General features: G+C 46.6%; 1 protein-coding gene across 1 annotated transcript; it reads left to right on the top strand.

Moving 5' to 3' along the window:
• Positions 1 to 3,146: 3,146 nt before the first annotated feature.
• zmat3 (zinc finger, matrin-type 3) lies at positions 3,147 to 16,191 on the top strand (the record flags this gene model as incomplete). The annotated part of the gene is made up of 7 exons (XM_084472965.1): positions 3,147 to 3,255; positions 8,570 to 9,144; positions 9,211 to 9,384; positions 10,550 to 10,693; positions 11,765 to 11,931; positions 13,393 to 13,493; positions 15,983 to 16,191. 7 exons carry the CDS (start codon positions 3,147 to 3,149, stop codon positions 16,189 to 16,191), a joined length of 1,479 nt encoding a protein of 492 aa, XP_084329091.1.
• Between the last annotated feature and the right edge of the window lie 6,616 nt (positions 16,192 to 22,807).

Raw genomic sequence — 22,807 nt, forward strand, 5'->3', positions numbered from 1 at the left:
CTTTCCAGAAAGCTACTTCCCAGTTCAAGGCAACTGGCTGAAGACTAGACCACAGTTCAAATCTACATTACTATTACTCGGCCTTCCCAGTGTTGGCCGAATATACTCCACCATTAGCATTCACATTATCTTACGCTCTCTCTGTACTTTACAACTCATGAATCTTACTCAGAGCTGCTTTGACCGAATAGTGATATATGATACAGCTGCTGTTTGTTTGTGAACACATTAAAATCCCTCACCAGACTATCCACCTGATGATCGCTCTACTGTCCAGCCAACAGGGAAATCATAGACTAAGTAAATGAGTTAGAACTACAGTCATTATTTAAAAAGAACAAAGAACAAGAACAAGATATGATATGATGATATGATGGAGAATTAACTTGTTGTTTGTTTCCCAACAAATTTGTCAAAAACTGCTCAGTGGTCTGTTCAGTGACCCTGGACCAGGACGGAGCCAGCCACCAAGGGACCGAGGAAGCTTCCTCACAGCACAGGAAGTGAGGAAGTGGAAAACACTGGCCTGGACACGTGCACTTTGAATGTAGAAACGGCACGGCTGAATAATACCGAAAGAGGCCAACAGTAATAAGAGTTCAACCACAGGGTTGGTTTATACAAGGCCTACAGCGGTTTGGTTTACATCAGTGTTGGTCAATTGCACTGAGACAACACAAATGCAATGTGTGTGGTGCCATTAGGGAGTATTAGAGGTTGCTTACTTCATCCGTTGCACAAATGAAAAGCCTAGAGATGTAGGGGCTAGATCTGTCCCCTCTCGATGAGGAAACTGTACACTGGTGATAACAATAGGATCCGTACCTCAGAGAAGGGCTCTCCTACTGTGTAGATGTGGCAGTCCCACCCTTCATGTTTCAGTCCATGTGCGCTCTGTAAACGACAATGCATTATTATTAGGGAGAAAATTCAACTATTTCAATCGAAACAATATTAAGTGTTTGGTCCTCCGTTGTATAATCCACCACCGGAGAGAGAACCGGTGACAGACATAGAGTCCAAAGAGGATCACTTAACACTGTTCTGAAACTTTGAAACCTCATCGAGAGACGTCAACATATGAAGGCATGTTTTGTCATGTAACATGTATCACCGCTGTCAGACCTCAAATCAGAAGAACACACCAGCTAGCCCCGACGTGATTTCACCGTGCGCGTCTACAGCAGGCATTACTGCAACCGCTTATTGAACGCTGCTGAACTTCTACATCCAAGAAATCAAAATAAATGAAGACAATATCATGTTGGAGCACCATTAAAGTTAATTTAAGTTGCAGAACTATATGATTTTGAATGATTTATATGATTTTTCAAAATTAAAACCCTATTGTTTGGCTTATAGTAAAACCTGTTTATATGCTGGTATGATTTTATGAGTAGTAGCCTACCAAGTATCACAATACACATTTTCCAAGAAAACAAATGACAGTGTTTTATTAAATACCTGTTTTGTCGTGCGTGTAGCCTACTCTATTACCGTAATACCTGCAATAAACGCGACCACGTTAACCGGGCGACAGCATTCACCGCACTGGTTTGCTTTTAATTCCAGTAAAACCAGACTGCTGAACCAGTCGGCACAGTTGAGCAAAGAGTTGGCCACTGGTTGTCAGCCAGCTTGTTTATGAATCGTTCAAACGTTAGATTGGCACATGTAGTCGTTGTTCAAAACAGCAGACAGAGCGCATACGTAACGAAGAAACCGTCCGTTGTATCCTAGGAAAGACAACTTGACAAAGTATACGTCTTTGTACAAAGGTTAGTTGTGACTAACCTTTTGAAGCCTGCCTTCACTGGTGAGGAGATGAGGATCTATATGAGCTGTTGGGGTCTTAACGCCCGGCGGCCAGAGCCGTGGTGTGGGAGCGACTCTCCGTACCAGACAGTGGATGACGGAACCAGGGTTCCGCATCGACCGCTGCTCATCATCCTGAGAGAACGAACCGGATCTATAAGACCGCATACATGTCCGCTGTGATGATGAGATGTTTTAATTCGCAATGCTGCGAGAAAAAAAAAATGTCTTCACGCGATGGAGGCACGCTACATGGGCACGGAGAAGATGATGGGGCTGTGTGTGTGTGTGTGTGTGTGTGTGTGTGTGTGTGTGTGTGTGTGTGTGTGTGTGTGTGTGTGTGTGTGTGTGTGTGTGCTCGTGTGTGTGTGTGTGTGTGTGTGTGTGTGTGTGTGTGTGTGTGTGTGTGTGTGTGTGTGTGTGTGTGTGCGTGTGTGTGTGTGTGTGTGTGTGTGTGTGTCTTTTATGTGGACTTAAATAAATTGGTTAAATGTGTGTGTGTGTGTGTGTGTGTGTGTGTGTGTGTGTGTGTGTGTGTGTGTGTGTGTGTGTGTTCATTACTATGCTTAGTCATGTCATGTCCATTTTGATGATGCTTTGATGTGTCCCTAAATTACTATTGAATCCAACGTAGTCATTTATTACTATTGAATAGTAACTTAGTGACCCAATACCCATATCACAGCAAACGGTTGTGATACGCTTTACCAGTAAAGTTATTGATTTAATAATGAGAAGAGGTTTTTTTTTTTAGAGAAAGGAAGATTTCCTCCTTACACTAGATTACAAACTAGATTACAAATTTCAAATGTTTTGAAGTTAACTTTAGTTTTAGTCGTTTAAATGCATTGTATACATGTTATGACCCACACGATTAGTTAGTTACTTAGTAGGCTACGAAGCCCTACGCCCTCCAGATGTGGGCTGTGTTTCTAAATGTGCGGACTGTTCACCTCATTAAGTCTGCCGTATAACATTCAAGCACAAGTGTCATAATTGCCACCCATGCAACCGTGCGATCGGAAGCGGACTGTACCAACCCAAATAAGGGAGCCCCGAAAATGACATCCATCCATTTATCCACCGGTTCTCGATTATTTTTCACGAAAGCTGTTTCGCAAATCCCTTATTCCCCAACGATATAACGTTGTGGGTTCTACTGATAAGAGGGCGAACGTTGACACTATTTTAGGTTATCGCTCTTCCTCTCTTCACTTGAGAACACCCCTCCCACACGGGGCGATCAGACAGCGTCGGATGCTGATGGTTCGGACCTGCTGGCTGCTGGCTGGCTGCAGCCGCTCCGTTTGGGCGAGAAGTTAGGCGAGGGGATGATGGCGTTGCACATGAAGAACAGAGAGGCATCCTACTACCAAAGTGCACCATTCTGCAGACATTTCAGCTTCACTGACACGGGCCATTACCTCGCTCGCTTCCCAGGTAAGGAGAGCTTTTGTTTCCTGTAAGGAGGCTCAGTCTTTGAACCATCATATTCGCTAATATGGGTAAAAAAAAAAAAAAAAGGCATCAGAATGAAAATCTAGCCGCTGAAACGGACTGATGACACGCACTGTTTAAACCGGCTTTATTGTATGTGCTGTCCTCATCTTAACGTGATGTGGGGATGAGCCGCCGTCCACTCTCTTAAGTCTATTCCTGGCACCACGGGGGATATAAATCAAGATCTTGTCGCACAATTGTCAGCATCTTCTCGGAGGAGATTGGCTGTAGATGGGCGCAGGAGTCTTCAGGATGCTTAAGGTCTGACTGGAGTCTGTACTGGTAGTTTACTAGATACTTATTCAGAAAAAAACCACAACACATATCCTGATAAACGCGCTTTTCTCTGTCTCTGTCTTGGTCGCTACGCTATTCGGTCAACTTTGCACTATTGCTTTTCCTCTAGTGTGTCTTCACAGCTGATGGTGACATATGCTGATGTGACAGTGCGTGGGTGTGTGTGTTCATGACGCCGCGGACATGAGCCATGCATTCAGGGTTTTAGCGTGATAACACTCGTTTCAATATGGTTAATTATATTTTGTCCAAAAATGCCTACACACTGGCAACTGACAAATGTACTTATTATAAGAAGCTTTGGATAAAAGCGTCTGCTAAATATAAATGCAAATGCCACTGTTGTTTGCAGGATAAATTATGACTAATGATATTTCAGTTGACTAACAGTCAAAGATCTTGGTCTGTTCATTAATGCTCAAGCAAATATATTAAGCAATATTTTAAGGGCATAAGCGATGTATTCATTGATCACGATATCATTTTGCTCAAGAGTATATAAAACTTTCTCAGACCCAGCACGATCCAACACTTGGCACCCATTTCATGCGTCCCCGCTCTTACGCGGTGCAAAAGTACGTGGAAGTGATGTCGCCTGCAGGCCGTTGAACATGTATATTCTCCCAGCGCCCAGTGGAGCAGATGGAATCGGTACGGGATTCATGTTAGGCTTCACATCACTTCATAATTGATGTGGCCCGGCACAACTGAAGAAACGGTGAAGAAAATGAACACTTGGCCTATTTTTTAACGGGAGTCTCTGTAGAGCAGACAGATGAGCGACTCCAGGATGGAAGCTTTGTGTCTCAATGCGTTGGACCGTGGCGGGGGGGGGGGGGGGGTCTGGACTGAACAACAGCAGTGGTGATGGTGGGCACTAAAAATAGACAAAAATTAAACATAAACAAAAGCGACAAGTTTTTATGAATTGGTCGTTTAAAGGGGAGAAGTGTAGCGAGTGTATAGAGAAACACACAACACACACACGTGTATTTATTTGACAGGATGTTCTGCCATTTGCCGTCCTTCTTTAGTGGTTCATACTGTATATATGTGGAAGGCAAGGGATTCACGATACCAGTATGTATATATATATATATATATGTGTGTATATAAACACGCACAACGCAGCACAACAATGCGCACACACACACACACACGCACACATACGTATGTGTGTATATGTATATATATATATATATATATATATATACGTTTGTGTATATGTATATATATATGTGTGTGTGTGTGTGTGTGTGCGTGTGTGCATTTCTTTGTTGATGCAATGCCAAATGAAGATCATTTCAGCTGTTGGCCACAGGTTATTATAGTGGGTTATTATGTATGATACATATGATGTTACATCACAGTGTCCTGTAATAAGGACGCATACATTAGTGGCTCATTAGTGTTTTCTGTTTCAAAGAAAAATAACCCCAATAGCCCTAGACCTATTTACCCCCATCCTCCACACACACACACACACACACACACACACACACACACACACATACACACAAGGAAAAAAATTGACGGATACAATTATATTGCGTTGTTGGGATGAGCATTGTTGCTGATGCAGCGAGTGTCCAACACGTATCTCCACACAGGTATACACCAGGTATAGAGAGATAGAGTCACATAGACACCAGATATAGAGAGATACAGTCACACAGACACCAGGTATAGAGAGATAGAGTCACATAGACACCAGATATAGATAGATAGAGTCACATAGACACCAGGTATAGAGAGATACAGTCACACAGACACAGGTATAGATAGATACAGTCACATAGACACCAGGTATAGATAGATACAGTCACATAGACACCAGGTATAGATAGATACAGTCACATAGACACCAGGTATAGATAGATACAGTCACATAGACACCAGGTATAGATAGATACAGTCACATAGACACCAGGTATAGATAGATACAGTCACACAGACACCAGGTATAGAGAGATAGAGTCACATAGACACCAGATATAGATAGATACAGTCACATAGACACCAGGTATAGAGAGATACAGTCACACAGACACAGGTATAGATACAGTCACACAGACACCAGGTATAGAGAGATACAGTCACACAGACACTATGGATCACTTCAGAACAATCACTCCTTTGTGCGGTTCCAGACTGACCCACCGCCCCCTGTGGTCGCTGGCGGCTCGCTGCCGTGAGATTCTCAGCCCCTCACACTCCTCAGGGGAAAAGCCCGGCCGGGGATTAGCTGCTGGACAGAACAGCATTGCACATGAAGTAGCTCACATAATTGGCACTTAGCGTCCATCGCGTTAGGAGGCCCGGGGCCTACGGCGAGAGCCTTCCTGACGGAGAATCGGGTTGGGTTTTTGTTGATGTTTTTTGGTGAATTACAGACGGTGATGGTGGTTTGTGGCTCTCTCGATTCTCTCTGAGAAATAGGCTCCATGAATATCGAAGCGACCCCAGAGGCAAGACCCTGTTTAAATGGTTCTTTAGAATTGACTCTATTCTAGTTATGTAAAGCCATTAGAGAGTGGAGTTTTCTAGATAGAAGTCATTGATGAGGTTTGGTTTAATGACAAGGGGGACAGGTTAACGGTGGACATTAGGGTGCGACCATAGACTATTTTTAAATACCACCCTCAGCACCTTAACGCTTAGTCTAAGCACTCTAAGGCTTAGTCTGTACCCCCTTTCCAGTGGATATGGTAACAACGTCCTCGTGTCATTGTTTCAGCGGTATCATGTTCTATTTTCTATTATCTTGAACAGAACGCATTTCAGAACGGAAACGATCTCCCCCAGGAGTTACACACTGACTCAGTCTGGAGCCGAGCGTTAAACTTTTGTGTTGAGTCTATTTCCGACCCGCTGTGTCAGCGGCACATCAATCAGCTCCAGTTTGATGCTAATGGTCGGATGTTGAAGACAAGCTCTAACCCTGAGTGGGGTCGTTTACGTGTAGCCACGTGTACGATGGGCCTACTTGGCACCACGCACTAGAAATTATGGCGTGGGCCAAGTGTCTATTTTTAACTTTAATTTCCATTCAAACAATGCGAATACCTTTTTGAGTCCTTGAATCCCACGGAATAGAAAGTACTATATCAAGTACATTGGATGTACCATCAGAGCTATACTCGTCCACTCCTAAAGCCATGAAGGCACCTTCTGGCTCGCCTCGCAGTCTTCCGTCCAGCATGCCTTCCTTCTGAGGTCATGAGGGTATAGGGGACGGACAAGACCCGACACGTGCCGACAGACACACAGACAGAGAGGCTTGGTACAGAGACGGATGGACAGATATCGAGCTTAGCAGTCGGAAAAACAAACATTTAGGGGTGTTATTTTGGGTCCATGATTCATCGCTGTCGGCTGTCCAATAAAGTGCCTGATAGAAGCTTCCAGCACGGTGAGCTTTGACACAGCTGCTGGCGTCACGCGGAGCTAATGATGTTCAAAGAATACATGCGGTCGCACACACACACTCAGGGACACACAAACATACCACACACACAAACACGCAGAGACACAAACACACACACACTCACACAGCAAAACTCCTTTTATTTAATTTTCATGGAAGCATAATTATTCACAGACAAATCTCCTTCAAAAGTTCCTTAACGATCCATCTTTGCTGTGGCTTACATACACAGTACACACACATACAAGCAAACACACACACACACACACACACACACACACAAATGGACGCAACCACACAAACAAACACGACAACACTGTTAATGTACAATGTGCCCAGCCAAGCCATCCGTCTTCAGGCATGAATAGACACATAAATAGATCATGAATAGACACAACTCTTATCCTCACAGTCAACATTGTGTGTGTCAACATCTGCGTGCGTGTGTGTGTGTGTGTGTGTGTGTGTAGTGTGTGTGCATGTGTGTGTGCGTGTGCGTGTGCGTGTGTGCGTGTGCGTGTGCGTGTGCGTGTGTGTGTGTGTGTGTGCGTGCGTGTGTGCGTGTGCGTGCGTGTGTGTGTGTGTGTGCGTGTGTGTGTGTGTGTGTGTGTAGTCCTCTGCATGCATGGCTGCAGCAGCAGCAGCCTCCCTGATGCCTGTGATGCCCGTTGGAGGGTGAAGCTGTTGTGTGTTCTCCGGATGGTTCTAGCCCTCGTCCTCTCTGTCTCATCCCTCCGGCCCGGCGGCTCTCTGCCACCGCCGGCCCTCCTCTCTGCTCTCATCACGCACGGTTCGCTTTCTACGTCCATTTCTGTGGATTCTCGCATTATGTATGTCATTATCTCTGTTTGAGTCCATGACACTTTGTGTTTATCCATTATCTTCTCTTTGTTTTGTTTTTTACATTGCATTCACACACTTTAATATACTGTGAAGTACTGGCACCAGGTCGCTTTATAATTTATACTGTTTGTTCTGTTGGTCCTTACTTTAGCGTTTACTTTAGCCGTCCTTACTTGTATCTATTTTTAGCACGGCTTTGTATTTTTATTGTATCGTATTAAATCCTGTGTCTGCTGGGCTGTAACAAAGGAATTTCTTCTCCGGGGGATTAATAAAGTTCTATCTATCTGTCTACCTATCTATCTATCTATCTATCTATCTATCTATCTATCTATCTATCTATCTATCGTTCTATCTATCTATTTATCATTCTATCTATCTATCTCTCTATCGTTCTATCTATCTATCTATCGTTCTATCTATCTATTTATCATTCTATCTATCTATCTCTCTATCGTTCTATCTCTCTATCTATCTATTGTTCTATCTATCGATCTCTCTATCATTTCTGAGAAACACAAATGTATCCATCATTATGTTAATGACGGACTGTGACGTCTACAACAGTAAAGCAGCCACAGCTCAAGTTCAGCCTGAGTATCTTTTAGGATAGACGCTGTCTCTGTGTTGCGGCGGCGCTGCCTTAAGCCGCCTGCTTCCTCTTCCCTCCTCCCCTCCTCCCGGCAGGCCCAGAGAACGTCATGAAGCCCCCGCTGGCTCTCTTCAGCGCCCCCCAGCAGGCCTTCCACCACCTGGAGGCCCTGCACCAGCTGGGGCCCCTGCCCATGGCCCCCGCCCAGCCCCTGGGCCCCCCGCCCATGATCCCGGCTCCGGCCATCGGGCCCCCGACGCTGATGCCTGCCCAGACCCTGGGCCCCCCCCCGCCCATGGCCTCGGTGCACGCCCTGCGGCCCCCGCTCATCGCCCAGGTGCACGGCATGGGCCCCCCCCCCATGGGGGCCGCCCCGCCGCTGGGCCCGCCGCCCCTGGCCCACGCGCTGGTCCACCCCCCCATGGAGCACATGCACGTGTTGAGGACTCCGCCGCTCGACCTCTCGCAGACTATGGGCCCCCCGCCGGGCAGCCCCGCGCACGCGCTCGGGCCCCCGCCTCTAGGGGCCCCCCGGGGTGGGCGCTTCACGTCCATGCCCCCGGGGCCCATGTCCTCCCCGCCGCCGCCGCCCCCCCCGGCCCCGGACCCCACCCAGCCGCCCCCCCGGCTCCACGGCCTGCCGCCCTGCCTGCCCCCGCTCCCGGCGCTGGTGCCCTGCCCCCTCCCCCTCCCCGGGCCCCCGCCCCCGCCCCCCCCGGGGCCCCCGGGCCCCCCCCCGGGGCCCCTGCCCGGGCACGCGGCCCTCGCCGGCGAGTACCTCCAGGAGGAGGGCTCCCCGCTGGGCGGCGAGGAGCAGGACGGCGGGCTGGAGGAGCTGTGCAAACCGCTGTACTGTAAGCTCTGTAACGTCACGCTCAACTCGGCACAGCAGGCCCACGCACACTACCAGGTCAGTGCACCACACGCACTGGGTCAGGGCCAGAGGGTCAGGGTCAGAGGGGTTAGACGGTAGGGTTAGACGGTTAGACGGTAGGGTCAGAGGGGTTAGATGGTAGGGTTAGAGGGTTAGAGGGTAAGAGGGTTAGGGTTAGGGTTAGGGTTAGATGGTAGGGTTAGAGGGTTAGGGTTAGACGGTAGGGTTAGGGTTAGGGTTAGGGTTAGAGGGGTCAGGGTTAGGGTTAGAGGGTTAGAGGGTTAGGGTTAGGGTTAGAGGGTTAGGGTTAGAGGGGTCAGGGTTAGGGTTAGAGGGTTAGGGTTAGAGGGTTAGGGTTAGAGGGTTAGAGGGTTAGGGTTAGAGGGGTCAGTGTTAGGGTTAGAGGGTTAGGGTTAGAGGGTTAGGGTTAGAGGGTTAGAGGGTTAGGGTTAGAGGGGTCAGTGTTAGGGCTAGCGTTAGGGTCAGGGTTAGAGGGGTCAGGGTTAGGGTTAGGGTCAGGGTTAGGGTTAGGGTTAGAGGGGTCAGACGGTACCCAGGGCACACGTCACCAGGGGGGAAGTGTTAGGGTTCTAAACTGAATTGCTAAACTGGTACAAGCATTTTTGTTTTCATGAAATGATGATAAATGTTGGGTTTATTATTTATGATAGGTATAAATATTGTATTCAAGTACAGAATATTTAATTTACAAGAAAAATACAGCGGTGTACCCTCTTACTAAGCCTAGTTAGTAAGAGTTAGTAACTAACCCTAGTTAGTAAGAGGGTTACTAAACCTCTTACTAACCCACTAACCCTGACACTAACCCTACCCCTCACCCTGACCCTAACCCTGACCCTGACCCTCACCCTGACCCTAACCCTCACCCTCACCCTCACCCTGACCCTACCCCTCACCCTGACCCTAACCCTGACCCTGACCCTAACCCTGACCCTGACCCTCACCCTGACCCTCACCCTGACCCTAACCCTCACCCTCACCCTAACCCTGACCCTACCCCTCACCCTAACCCTAACCCTACCCCTCACCCTGACCCTCACCCTAACCCTTACCCTGACCCTGACCCTAACCCTAACCCTGACCCTCACCCTGACCCTAACCCTAACCCTAACCCTCACCCTGACCCTCACCCTCACCCTGACCCTCACCCTCCTCTCACAAACGTCATATTCGCGTTTAGGGGAAGAATCACAGCAAGAAGTTGAGGAACTTCTACGCAGGCAGCCAGCAGCCGACCAGCGCCCGGGTCCTGGAGGTCCTGGAGCCCGGAGGCCCGGCCACCGCCGTCGGGTCGGCGCCCGGCGACGGAGACACGGGCCGCCAGGTGAGGTCACCCCTCACACCCACCAGAGCAGCGGGTCCTGGGACACGGCCGCTGGACTGTTGACTGATGAATGTGTGTGTGTGTGTGTGTGTGTGTGTGTGTGTGTGTGTGTGTGTGTGTGTGTGTGTGATTTGGCGCCTCCTGTCAAGATCAAATGAACTGAAGTGAAGACGAGATGAAATGAAGACGGGTCATCATCAGATACACTAACGTGTGTGTGTGATCCAATACCTCGATGTGTTAACATTTTGGTTTTGGAGAAATGTATGTGTTTTATTATTGAGTTTATTGTGCTTAGCAGCAGTATGGCATATATACTATTTATTAATTGAACAATAACAATTTGATCAAGTTCAGAAAACAAGTTCTTAAATTTTGCTCTTAAGAGCAAGAAGAAAAGTCAACACTTAAAATATTGTACAGACATATGCAAAATATTTCCTATGATATAATACGAACATATCAGCGCCATCTCATCCTCCCAGCTCCCTGCTCTAACCCAGCGATGTGTTTCTATGTGTTGTGTGTCTCTGTCGTGTGTTGTGTTGTGTTGTGTTGTGTGTCTCTGTCGTGTGTTGTGTTGTGTGTCTCTTGTCGTGTGTTGTGTTGTGTGTCTGTCGTGTGTTGTGTCTCTGTCGTGTGTTGTGTTGTGTCTCTGTCGTGTGTTGTGTTGTGTCTCTGTCATGTGTTGTGTTGTGTGTCTCTGTCGTGTGTTGTGTTGTGTCTCTGTCGTGTGTTGTGTTGTGTCTCTGTCATGTGTTGTGTTGTGTGTCTCTGTCGTGTGTTGTGTTGTGTTGTGTCTCTGTCGTGTGTTGTGTTGTGTGTCTCTGTCGTGTGTTGTGTTGTGTTGTGTCTCTGTCGTGTGTTGTGTTGTGTGTCTCTGTCATGTGTTGTGTTGTGTGTCTCTGTCGTGTGTTGTGTTGTGTCGTGTGTCTCTGTCGTGTGTTGTTGTGTTGTGTCTCTGTCGTGTGTTGTGTTGTGTCTCTGTCGTGTGTTGTGTTGTGTTGTGTGTCTCTGTCGTGTGTTGTGTTGTGTTGTGTCGTGCTGTGTTGTGCGTCTCTGTGCCCGCAGGCTCTGTACAAGGGAGCCACTCGGGTCATCCTGGCCACGGAGAACGACTACTGCAAGCTGTGTGACGCCTCCTTCAGCTCGCTGGCCGTGGCTCAGGCCCACTACCACGGGAAGAACCACGCCAAGAGGCTGCGGCTCGCAGAGGCCCAGCACAACTCCAGCAGCACGTGGGTGGTAGACACACGCACAGACCGACAGATGGGAGTCCGCCACGGGGAGTCAGACTACAGGCTGCTGCTGCTGCTGTAGCAGCGGCTCTAGAACGAAGAACGCCTTTTGTCTCGTGGGCCGACAGGGACGTGCACAGGAGTTTTGAGGGGCAGGTGCAGAATTGTTGACGGGGGGGTTGGTTCGCGGACGAGCGCTATTGTTGACGGGGGGGTTGGTTCGCGGACGAGCGCTATTGCCAGTGCGATTGTTGACGGGGGGGTGGGCGTTCGATTGCGGACGAGCACTATTGCGGGCGCGATTGTTGAAGAACACTCAGAGGGCACTTTTTAATACGAGGCAAAAAGGGCAGGGGCTCAAGCACCCCTAGGGCCCTATGTATGCACGTGCCTGTGGGCCGAGGTAGTCCCACCTAGCAGTGTCTGCTCCCCCTCGTTGGGTCTGGAGGGCCTGCAGGGTCGGCGGTGTTTGTGGAGAGGTGCCGGCAGTCGATTTTGACTCTGCAGCTGATTGGGTTAGCTTCGGCCGCCGATAACGCTCACATTACGACGCTCGGCATTAGCTCAGGGGGTAAAGCGGGTTGGCTGGTAGCCGCAAGGTTGCTGGTTAGATCCCCAATATTGGCAATATTGTAAAGCGCTTTGGGTGGCCACTGGTTACAAAAAATGAGCTATATAAAATAAAGTCCATTTACCATAAAACAAATTCCTGAAACAGCGCTTCCCGGTGTTTGCTGCGTTACTCGCTGGGGTTTGCCGATTGACCGACTGCACGTTGTTCTGGTTCCAGACTTATATCTGGAGGTGAGCTCCTGAGATTATGGCTGGCTTCCCGAGGCCTTGGCTGAGGTATAAACTGCAAGAATAGAATACCATAGAACAGAATACAACACTATCACTTTTGGTCCAAACCAAGGCTAGGAAATTGTGACCCTCTTGAAATGGATGAGGAGTATTGTACCCTCACTCTATATGAAACATGGATTACTCAAGTGGTAGCCATGACCGCCCGTTTTCTGTTTCTTGTGCCAAACGGGCAGCAAACCACCAAGCTCGGCCAAACCCTGCTGGAAGCGACCGTAGTTCCTCTAGCGGCCTCTAGGGGCTCCGCGGTGGTGTCGCATGCTACCATTTTATGCCGATGGGAAGAAGTGTGATTTTATTCTCATGTTAAGAAGCCAATCGTTCATTCGAATCTAGAGTGGCTATTTCATCTTCCATATTGTGTATTTTGCAAAGGGTCCTGTTTGACATTTGTGTTTCATTACAAAGTTGTTTGGCCATAGAAGTCCAAAGTGTTGGAGAAAGTGTCCAACACTAGTGTTGCTCTCCGGTAGAGCGCGTAAACCGACGCGTGACATCACGGCCGCCGCCGCGTCCATGTTTCACGCGGTCAGCTGGTTTCACTCGCTAACGGAGCGGGGCTGATGATGATGATGAGCTGGTCGTCGTCTGTCTCAGGGACGGCGGCGAGGCGCCTCAGAGGAGACACAGGAAGGACAGCAGCGAGTACCGCCTGATGAAGAGCCGGCGCGTCGCCCAGGTGCTGCCGCTAGTGCCAGGTAAGCACCGCACCGTCCAATCACAGCACAGGTACGCACCGCACCGTCCAATCACAGCACAGGTACACATCATACCATCATACCGTCCAATCACAGGACAGGTAAGCACCACACCGTCCAATCACAGCACAGGTAACCGTCACACCGTCCAATCACAGGACAGGTAAACACCACACCGTCCAATCACAGGACAGGTACGCACCGCACCGTCCAATCACAGGACAGGTACGCACCACACTGTCCAATCACAGGACAGGTAAACATCACACAGTCCAATCACAGGACAGGTACACATCACACCGTCCAATCACAGCACAGGTACACATCATACCATCATACTGTCCAATCACAGGACAGGTAAGCACCACACCGTCCAATCACAGGACAGGTAAACATCACACAGTCCAATCACAGGACAGGTACACATCACACCGTCCAATCACAGGACAGGTACACATCACGCAGTCCAATCACAGCACAGGTAAGCATCACACCGTCCAATCACAGGACAGGTACACACCACACCGTCCAATCACAGGACAGGTACACACCACACCGTCCAATCACAGCACAGGTACACATCACACTGTCCAATCACAGCACAGGTAACCGTCACACCGTCCAATCACAGGACATCACAGGACACCACACCGTCCAATCACAGGACAGGTACGCACCACACCGTCCAATCACAGGACAGGTAAGGACCACACCTTCCAATCACAGGACAGGTACACATCACGCAGTCCAATCACAGGACAGGTAAACACCACACCGTCCAATCACAGCACAGGTACACACCACACCGTCCAATCACAGCACAGGTACACATCACACCGTCCAATCACAGGACAGGTAAGGACCACACCGTCCAATCACAGGACAGGTAAACATCACACCGTCCAATCACAGCACAGGTAACCGTCACACCGTCCAATCACAGGACAGGTAAACACCACACCTTCCAATCACAGCACAGGTAACCGTCACACCGTCCAATCACAGGACAGGTAAACACCACACCTTCCAATCACAGCACAGGTAAACACCACACCGTCCAATCACAGGACAGGTACACATCACACCGTCCAATCACAGGACAGGTACACATCACGCAGTCCAATCACAGCACAGGTAAGCATCACACCGTCCAATCACAGGACAGGTAAACACCACACCGTCCAATCACAGGACGAATGATGGAGGTGAAAGGTCCGCTCTTTATCTGGATCCAGCCCGTGTGTAAACAACTGGAGAAAACAGATGGTGTAATACTAGGGATGTCATATGGGCATGTGGTACAGAACTGTCATAAACATCAAAATACATAAATCAATTGATTAGTACGTTTTTAGATAGCATCTACATATTGAAAAGTCTAAATATAATATATATATATATGTTGTCATGTGTCGATCATTTCATCTTTCCATACTGTCAGTCCATCTTTAACAAACAGTTTAGCATATTTCACTCAACTTTTGCACAATGAGGGTCACTGGGTCGATTGCGTTTGTGAAGTTCGAGCTCCAGACCGCTCCGTCTGCTACCAGAGGAACCAGCGGACCAGAGGTTGGCTGCAGCTCGATTGTTCTGTTTTATCCTCTGTTCTTATGTCAGGCGACATACTGCCAGACACACAGACAGACAGACAGACATACTGCCAGACATACTGACAGACAGATAGACACACTGACAGACACACTGACAGCCACGATACTGATACTGAGAAAGAGAGTCAGTGTGTGTGTGTGTGTGTGTGTGTGTGTGTGTGTGTGTGTGTGTGTGTGTGTGTGTGTGTGTGTGTGTGTGTGTGTGTGTGTGGGAAAATTGATACAGTTTCTAACGTGAAATCTTAACCACATACCGATAATATGATCTTGGGCACATTTATTTATACACTCACTCACATACTGTAGTTGTATGTCACTTGAACAATTTGGGAAAGTTCTTGACCCTCGTACTGTAATCCCAGCACACACACTCAACACACACACACACACTCAACACACACACACACACACACACAACACACACACACACTCAACACACACACACACACACACACACACTCAACACACACACACACACATACACGCTTACAAAAGAGAAAAGGGTGGCACAAATATTATTGAGGTTTAGTTAACATAATGCAAATCAGTTTATTGTCTTCTGCAGTTAGTTACAAGTTAGTTAGTTACAGAGCGTTCTTGTGGACTGGAGTTGAATTTCGTCTAATGCTTATGATGCTTAACACCTTCAGGCGTGTCACTTTGTGATCGCAATGTTCACCTCCTCTACTCCTTCTACTCCTACGTACTAAACTTGCAATTCACAGACGAAAAGTAACAACATCTCTATTCCTCTCTGTTGGCTCTGTAGTGACGTAATCATCAACAACGACATTGACACATGAATCCATCTCCATCCCTTCCCCCCCTTGCCCTCTCCCCCCCCCCCCCCCTCCCTCTCTCCCTCTCCGGCCCCAGGGCCGTACTACAACCCACGGCCCCGGCAGCGCATCCCGCGGGACCTGGCCATGTGCGTGACGCCCAGCGGTCAGTTCTACTGCTCCATGTGCAACAGCGGCGCCGAGCAGGAGAACGAGTTCCGCCTGCACCTGGAGAGCAAGCAGCACAAGGCCAAAGTGTCGGAGCTCAGGTACCGCAACGAGATGGAGAACCTGGGCTACAGCTGATGGGGGGGGGGGCCGCGGGGGGGGGGGAGAGAGGAACAGAGGGTCTTTAGGCGGGGAGGAAATCAGGAGGGGATCAGGAGATGAGGAGGAAGAAGAAGATGTGGAGATTGGAAGACGAAGACGTTAAACACAATGGGAAGGATTTGTTGTGTGTGTGTGTGTGTGTGTGTGTGTGTGTGTGTGTGTGTGTGTGTGTGTGTGTGCGTGTGTTTCTGTGTGTGTGTGTGTGTGTGTGTGTGTGTGTGTGTGTGCGTGCGTTTCTGTATGTGTGTGTTTCTGTGTGTGTGTGTGTGTGTGTGTGTGTGCGTGTGTGCGTGTGTGTGTGTGTGCGCGTGTGTGTGTGCATGCGTGCGTGCATGCGTGTGTGCGTGTGTGCGTGGGGGGGGGAGAGGAATAGGAAGAGGAACGAGGGAACCTGAAACGTTCCACGTAGCGTTTCATCCACTTTTCCCCGGAGAGAAACAGACTGAGACCAAAGACAATGGAGAGCCAGCCGTCACACTGCAGGGACTTCCACAGCACGTCTCATCAAAAGAGAAGGAATATAAATACGACCACCACAGAGAGCTGAGCTGGATATTTTTGGGGACTCTTTCATGTCCTCGTAGGTGAACGAGTTTGTACTTCTAATGGTATTGGACCTGGATGCGCTCCAGGTAACCATCACAGTAAATGAGGCTAGGCTAGTGATACGCAAAACACCACTTCATCTTATTTATAAACGAATATGAAAGCACAACCATTTATTGTTTTTATTTATATATATATATATATACACATATATATATATATGAATGTGAGTGTGTAACATAACTTGGGAGAGTTGCTGATGAACTGATTCTAGTAAGCGCATCCTGACTTACAGCGTAGTGGCACTATCCAGCAACAACCGAGTTTTTCGGGACAAAGAACAATTTCTCTTCAGTTTCAATATTTTCTTGTGTTCAATTAATTTATGTACATCTAAAAAAAAAGTATTTACATAGATCTATGTAAATATAATATATGCTCCTGATGCTTTAGTTCATGTTATGCTGACGATGTTAAAAAAAACAAAACATTTTATTTGTGTGAGTGCGGATGTGTGTGTGTGTGTGCGTGTGTTTTGCTTGCCATTAAGAGAATTGTATATTGTTACCGGGTTCAAATCTTTTCTTCTCGTACTTCAGGAAACACAGTGTTTAAGTGGCCATTGGCGCACTGGTCTGTCGCTATATGAGTGCAGCACTACGTACCGTCCAGTCCCGAGGCGTTTGGAGTTCTAAAGCCATACCTTGACGAGCGGTGTGCCTTTGACACTGGCTACTCTCTATGAAGTGCTGCAGCGATGACAGCGATGACAAAGCCTGGGTCGGGCTATATTTAGCCTGTTTAAAAATATCAACTAGGCCTATTAGTATTATGGATTCTTTTTTTTCTCGGCTTCGGTGGTAGCAGCTCCATTGAAAAGCCTGAAGCAGCTGCTTCAATGTCTCTCTCTCTTCGCGCCACCCCCACGAAACCGTATCCCACCATCAGCCACTGTAGCTTATCTCGCTCTCAAAACGTTGTCAACATTGACTGAATATGCCTTCCTCCCCACAAACACAATGCCATCGTTCCACATAACAGAATCCACTGTAAAAAAAAAAAAAATACCCCCTAGTTCCTCGTAGCCGAACGGGCGATGTGTTGAGTGGTAGCGCTGTGGTAAATGTCTCCCATTTGTAGACAAATTTCACTGTTCGTTCACCTGAACGCTTCCTGTGTCATTAACAAACAGGAAGGAGAAGTAAACGGATAATTTGCATAGTTCGTCCTCAAACACTGAAAATACCAAATTATCTTTTGTTCAAAGGAGAACATTAAGATCGCTTTATTGTTAACCCTGAATACTCGTTTGACACACATTGTTTAGTTCATTTATGTTCATGTGTTTCTCAGGTCTGCAATGCACAACATTCACACACCATTGCATCACAAACACACTGAACTCAACACACGTTAGAATAATCAGGTCAGTTGCAGTGTACTTGTGTTGTTCATTGAACCAAATGCACCACTTTCTCTTAACTCGCCCATTGGGGTTGGTGTAGTTGGCAGCATCTGTTTTATGAGTATTCCCATGAGCCGCACACACATAAACACTAGACACACACACACACACACAAATAAACTACACACACACACACAAATACACAACCAGAGAGGCACACATGCATGCGCACATGCACAAATACACACATAAACACACACACTATCAAAAGTGCAGCACACCGCAGCACACACACAAGGATGGTAAGAGAGAGCCAGTGTGTTACTGTGAGTTGTGTTGAAGAGAGGGAGGACGCACACACACCATTAGAGAGAATGGTCCAATCAGCAAATAACAACCGGGAGCCCTTACAGTAACGGCTCTCACCCTGGGAAACTAAAAATAAAAAGAAGTAATGGGATTTCTGTAATGACCACCGCGACTCCTCTGGGGAGAAGCAGCAGTGTTGTGAGCTGGTGCAGTCCCCCCGTCGGCAGCGCACAGACCGGGAGGTTTTAGGATCGATACCTTTGTGATGTCCTGCACTTGAATATCAGACTTTCTTTCTAGATGCTATTGATACCAGATTTATTATGAAGCCTGGATATAAAATATTGTACCTTTACACCAACATCATCAAGACCACTACAGGAGTTCTTGTTTCGGTCTGAGCGTCTGTAGTCATGGGAATGAATTGTGGTCTTTCCTCTGGTCGGACTAAAGGTTGAAATTGGTCAATCCTTGTGTATTGCTTGTTCTGTTTATGATCTCTCACAATCCTTTACTCTGATTTGGCCGATTTGTCACATGTTTGTTGCAGTTTGTCAAATAGTTTCATCAACATGTTGTTGATAATGTTTCATTATCGTTCCACAGTACATGTACAACTGAATATTTTTACATCATGAGATATATCTGATTTATTTTAGGCCTGAGAAATAGAAATATTCTTTCTACATAATACACTGTAAAGACTGAGGAGCAACAAGGGAAACTGCAGAATGATGAGGGGTTTAGTTTGGATGCTCTGCTCAAAGATCGGTTTAAATGTTCATTGGCCACAGTAGAGTTGAGCATGTGAAGTCATGTTTTTATGTTTTCAAAGATACAAACATTTATGATGACATGGCACATATTGTTTTATTGGAAAATGAATGCTCTGATGCAACTGTAGTTTTACATTTACACCTACATTTTGTATGTAAAAAAATGTTTTTCTACAAATATTATATACAGTACCTTTATGTTAGCAAAGGAGAGAAACTGAATGCTGACGGAGTCTAGATCTGATGCATTGTGTATTTATTCTTGCATTGTACTGTTCAACAAAACTGACCATGGTGGACACTGAAATACACTGACAGAAAACCTGCGCCAAAAGATGTGAGAAAACCAATTGACTTAACATCCCCTCCCTCAAGTACTCATTAATTATTTAGAATATCAAACTAATCCACAAAGCAGCTCAACTTTTCTATTTTGACTATACCCCTCCATCGTCAAATTGCCAGAAGTCTGGAAGACTCTAGGCCGGCCCACTGAGCTCCACTAACCTACACTCTGCAAACACCTCAGCACACACACACACACACACACACACACACACACACACACACACACACACACACACACACACACACACACACACACACACACACACACACACACACACACACACACACACAGTGCCTCTGAACAATGTTGCCAATAGAACTGAATGATGTCTGGCTGACTGATTTTGTGTGTGTTTGACAGTTGAATAAACAGATGATGATGATAATTACAGAAGGGTTGGCTTGGTGTCTGCTGAGGTGAGTACTGCAAAGTCCTGGGCAGGCCTGGGCGATATGGCTGAAAGACATATCATGATGTAACTTGATCATATTGATCGATATCAATAACTATTGATCATTTTAATGACCTAAAAAGACTAGGAATTACCATGCCGGATTTAAACACTTCTGTTTAACACTTAACATGACCTTCCACTGTTCTTCATTGATAAATACTCCAATGTCGATACAACAATGAAAAACACTCAACTATTGTAAATAAGTACGGAACCGTGTTCGTGTAACAAACCCAGCTGCTATATTCGGTGGTCCAGTCTCTTCTCGATATATATATTGAACATGTTTTATGTTGATATTGATCAAAAGTCTATCACGATACGATAAATGATTGTTTTATTGGGCCTCTGGTACCATCAACCCCCCAGACGGGTGAACTCCGCTCTGTCCTGTGGTGAGCAGGGGATCATCGGGTAGACGGGCCGTATGGTGGCCGGCTGGCTGGCTGGCTGGCTGGCTGGCTGGCTGGCTGCTACCGGTAGACGGGCCGTACGCTGGCTGGCTGGCTGCTAGTGGCAGGCTGGCTGCTAGCGGAAGGCTTCAGAGCTGCACAGCGGGGAGATTGATGCGATGTTATCGTTAAGTCTATTTGAAATGTTTTATTTAACCCGTTTTGAGAATCGCAGTTGTCACACAACCGCAAAAACAACGTGGATGCGTTCACATGCTGACACAACATTGGTGGATTTTGATTTAAGAAGCCTGGGTTTATGTAAAGTAAGTGACGCAATATCCAGACGAGGACGGATTTAAAGGAAGGCAACATTTTAACAAATAACAATAAGTAACCCTCAAACAACAAGAGTTTGAAAAACTGAACGATTGTTAAGTTTTTCTAATTCTCAAAAGTTCTGGCCCACCAAAACCTTTGCACTTCAACAGTCAATCAAATTAAGTACTTTTTTTTGTATCAGACCTCATCCCAACCCTGGTCTCAAAGGTGCGCTTCAGGCCTCATTAGGAAATAGACAACACCTCCAAAACTAATTAAAAAAAAACAGTAATGCAATGACCCCATTAACCCTGAGAGACAGGAATTACCATGGAGCCAGAAGGCTTACAGAAGGCTTCTTTTGGCACGGTTGAAAAGATCCACATTCAGTCGTACTCATTTTTCAAACAATCATTTGTATTAAACCCAAAACATCGATGCATCCAAAAAGGCATCAGACGATACAAAACCTTTAGGTAAAGTATTGAATGAAGGTTGCGAAAACAGGTTGGGGAAAACAGCAGTAGCCTAGTAACCATAGAGAGAAGAATATTGATAACAAAAAAAATAATGTTTGGAATTCCAGAATGATACGTAGCATGCTCATATATCCTCGCTGCTCGCCGCTGACATTACATTCTGGCCCAGAGAGCCACCCCACCCCTGGTCTATGAGCCCCTGTGAAGGTCCGGGCTGGGTGGTGAGCCCAGCAGGGCAGATGTCCAGACCTTTTAGAAGGAAGCGCTGACCCCTGCGTGAAAAAAAATTGCGTTTCCTTGGGGACGTGAAACACACGAACGACAACAAGCACACATGTACACAAACAAAGGGCAATGGAGAGACGGAGATAGAGTGTGACACAGACAGACAGGGAGACGAGGGATGGACTTGACTCACGTGTTGGTTGGCCGAAGTTTAACAGACCAGACAGTTGTTCATTCATTGTGGTTATCGCTAGCGATGTGCAAAGAGCCTTGTGTTGGGGTCAGCGTGGAGAAAAACAACTGCTTCCTGTGGTCTTGTGTTGAAGGTAAAAGGCAAAAAAGGCCGGAAATTGAGCTGCAAAACTGAAATGGTGAACCTCCCCATGCCCTTTGAAAAGCGTTGGAAATGTTTGGATTGTTCACGGCTGGTGTGAATCCACACCATTTCAGCTCTGAGCGATATTGATAAGCATGCCAAAAGGACAATAAACACAGCCCCACATAGAAATGAATGAATGAATTGTTAGATAAGGAGTCCTGCTTGAATCATAGAATTCCTGTTTATCATAAACACTTTAGCATAACAGACTTGGGCTCTAGTTCTGACCGATGGTTCTCAGAATGTGCCTCTACGGTTTAGTTCCCCCTGCTGGTGGTTAGAGGACATGACATGACAGAGAACAAGGAGCAAATTCAGCAAAAAACCATATTTTGTTCATTATTAGCATTCCTTTATTACGTTATGAATATCAATATATTAAACATGTCTAATAATCATCTCAAAATACATTCACCTAACAAACACCTTACAAAGCATTACAACAGGATCTGAAGCAATGACAGTTTGGACGTAATGTAAAATATGACTTTGTATTTGTGTTGCAGAGATGTTTAGTACAACTTCACAATAAGGGTAAAATAGTAAGTAAATAGTAGAACAGTTTACTAATAGTCTAGTAATAATTTACTAAGGGGTTCATGTTAACAAAGATATTAATGTAAACAATGTTTAATATATTGATCACATTGTTACCCCTGAGCCACCAACTCTAACCCTAACCCTGACTCCTATGCTAAAGATAATATATACATATGTATATATTATAATATATATATATATACTATACAATAATGCTTATTACTGCATTAACCAATCTAAATTAATGGTTAATAAACCATAAGTTAACTTTTGACTCATGGTTAGTTGGTTCATTAATGTACCATTATCGTAAAGTGTTACACATATATACTTCAGTTAGCAGCTAGGCCAGCTAGCATCCCTAGCCCGTAACGTGTCGGAAAACCACACGATGACAAAGTCGTCTAACCTGACAAT

The sequence above is a fragment of the Micromesistius poutassou genome, assembly GCF_964030765.1.
Source record: "Micromesistius poutassou genome assembly, chromosome: 9".
Classification (NCBI taxonomy): Eukaryota; Metazoa; Chordata; class Actinopteri; order Gadiformes; family Gadidae; genus Micromesistius; species Micromesistius poutassou.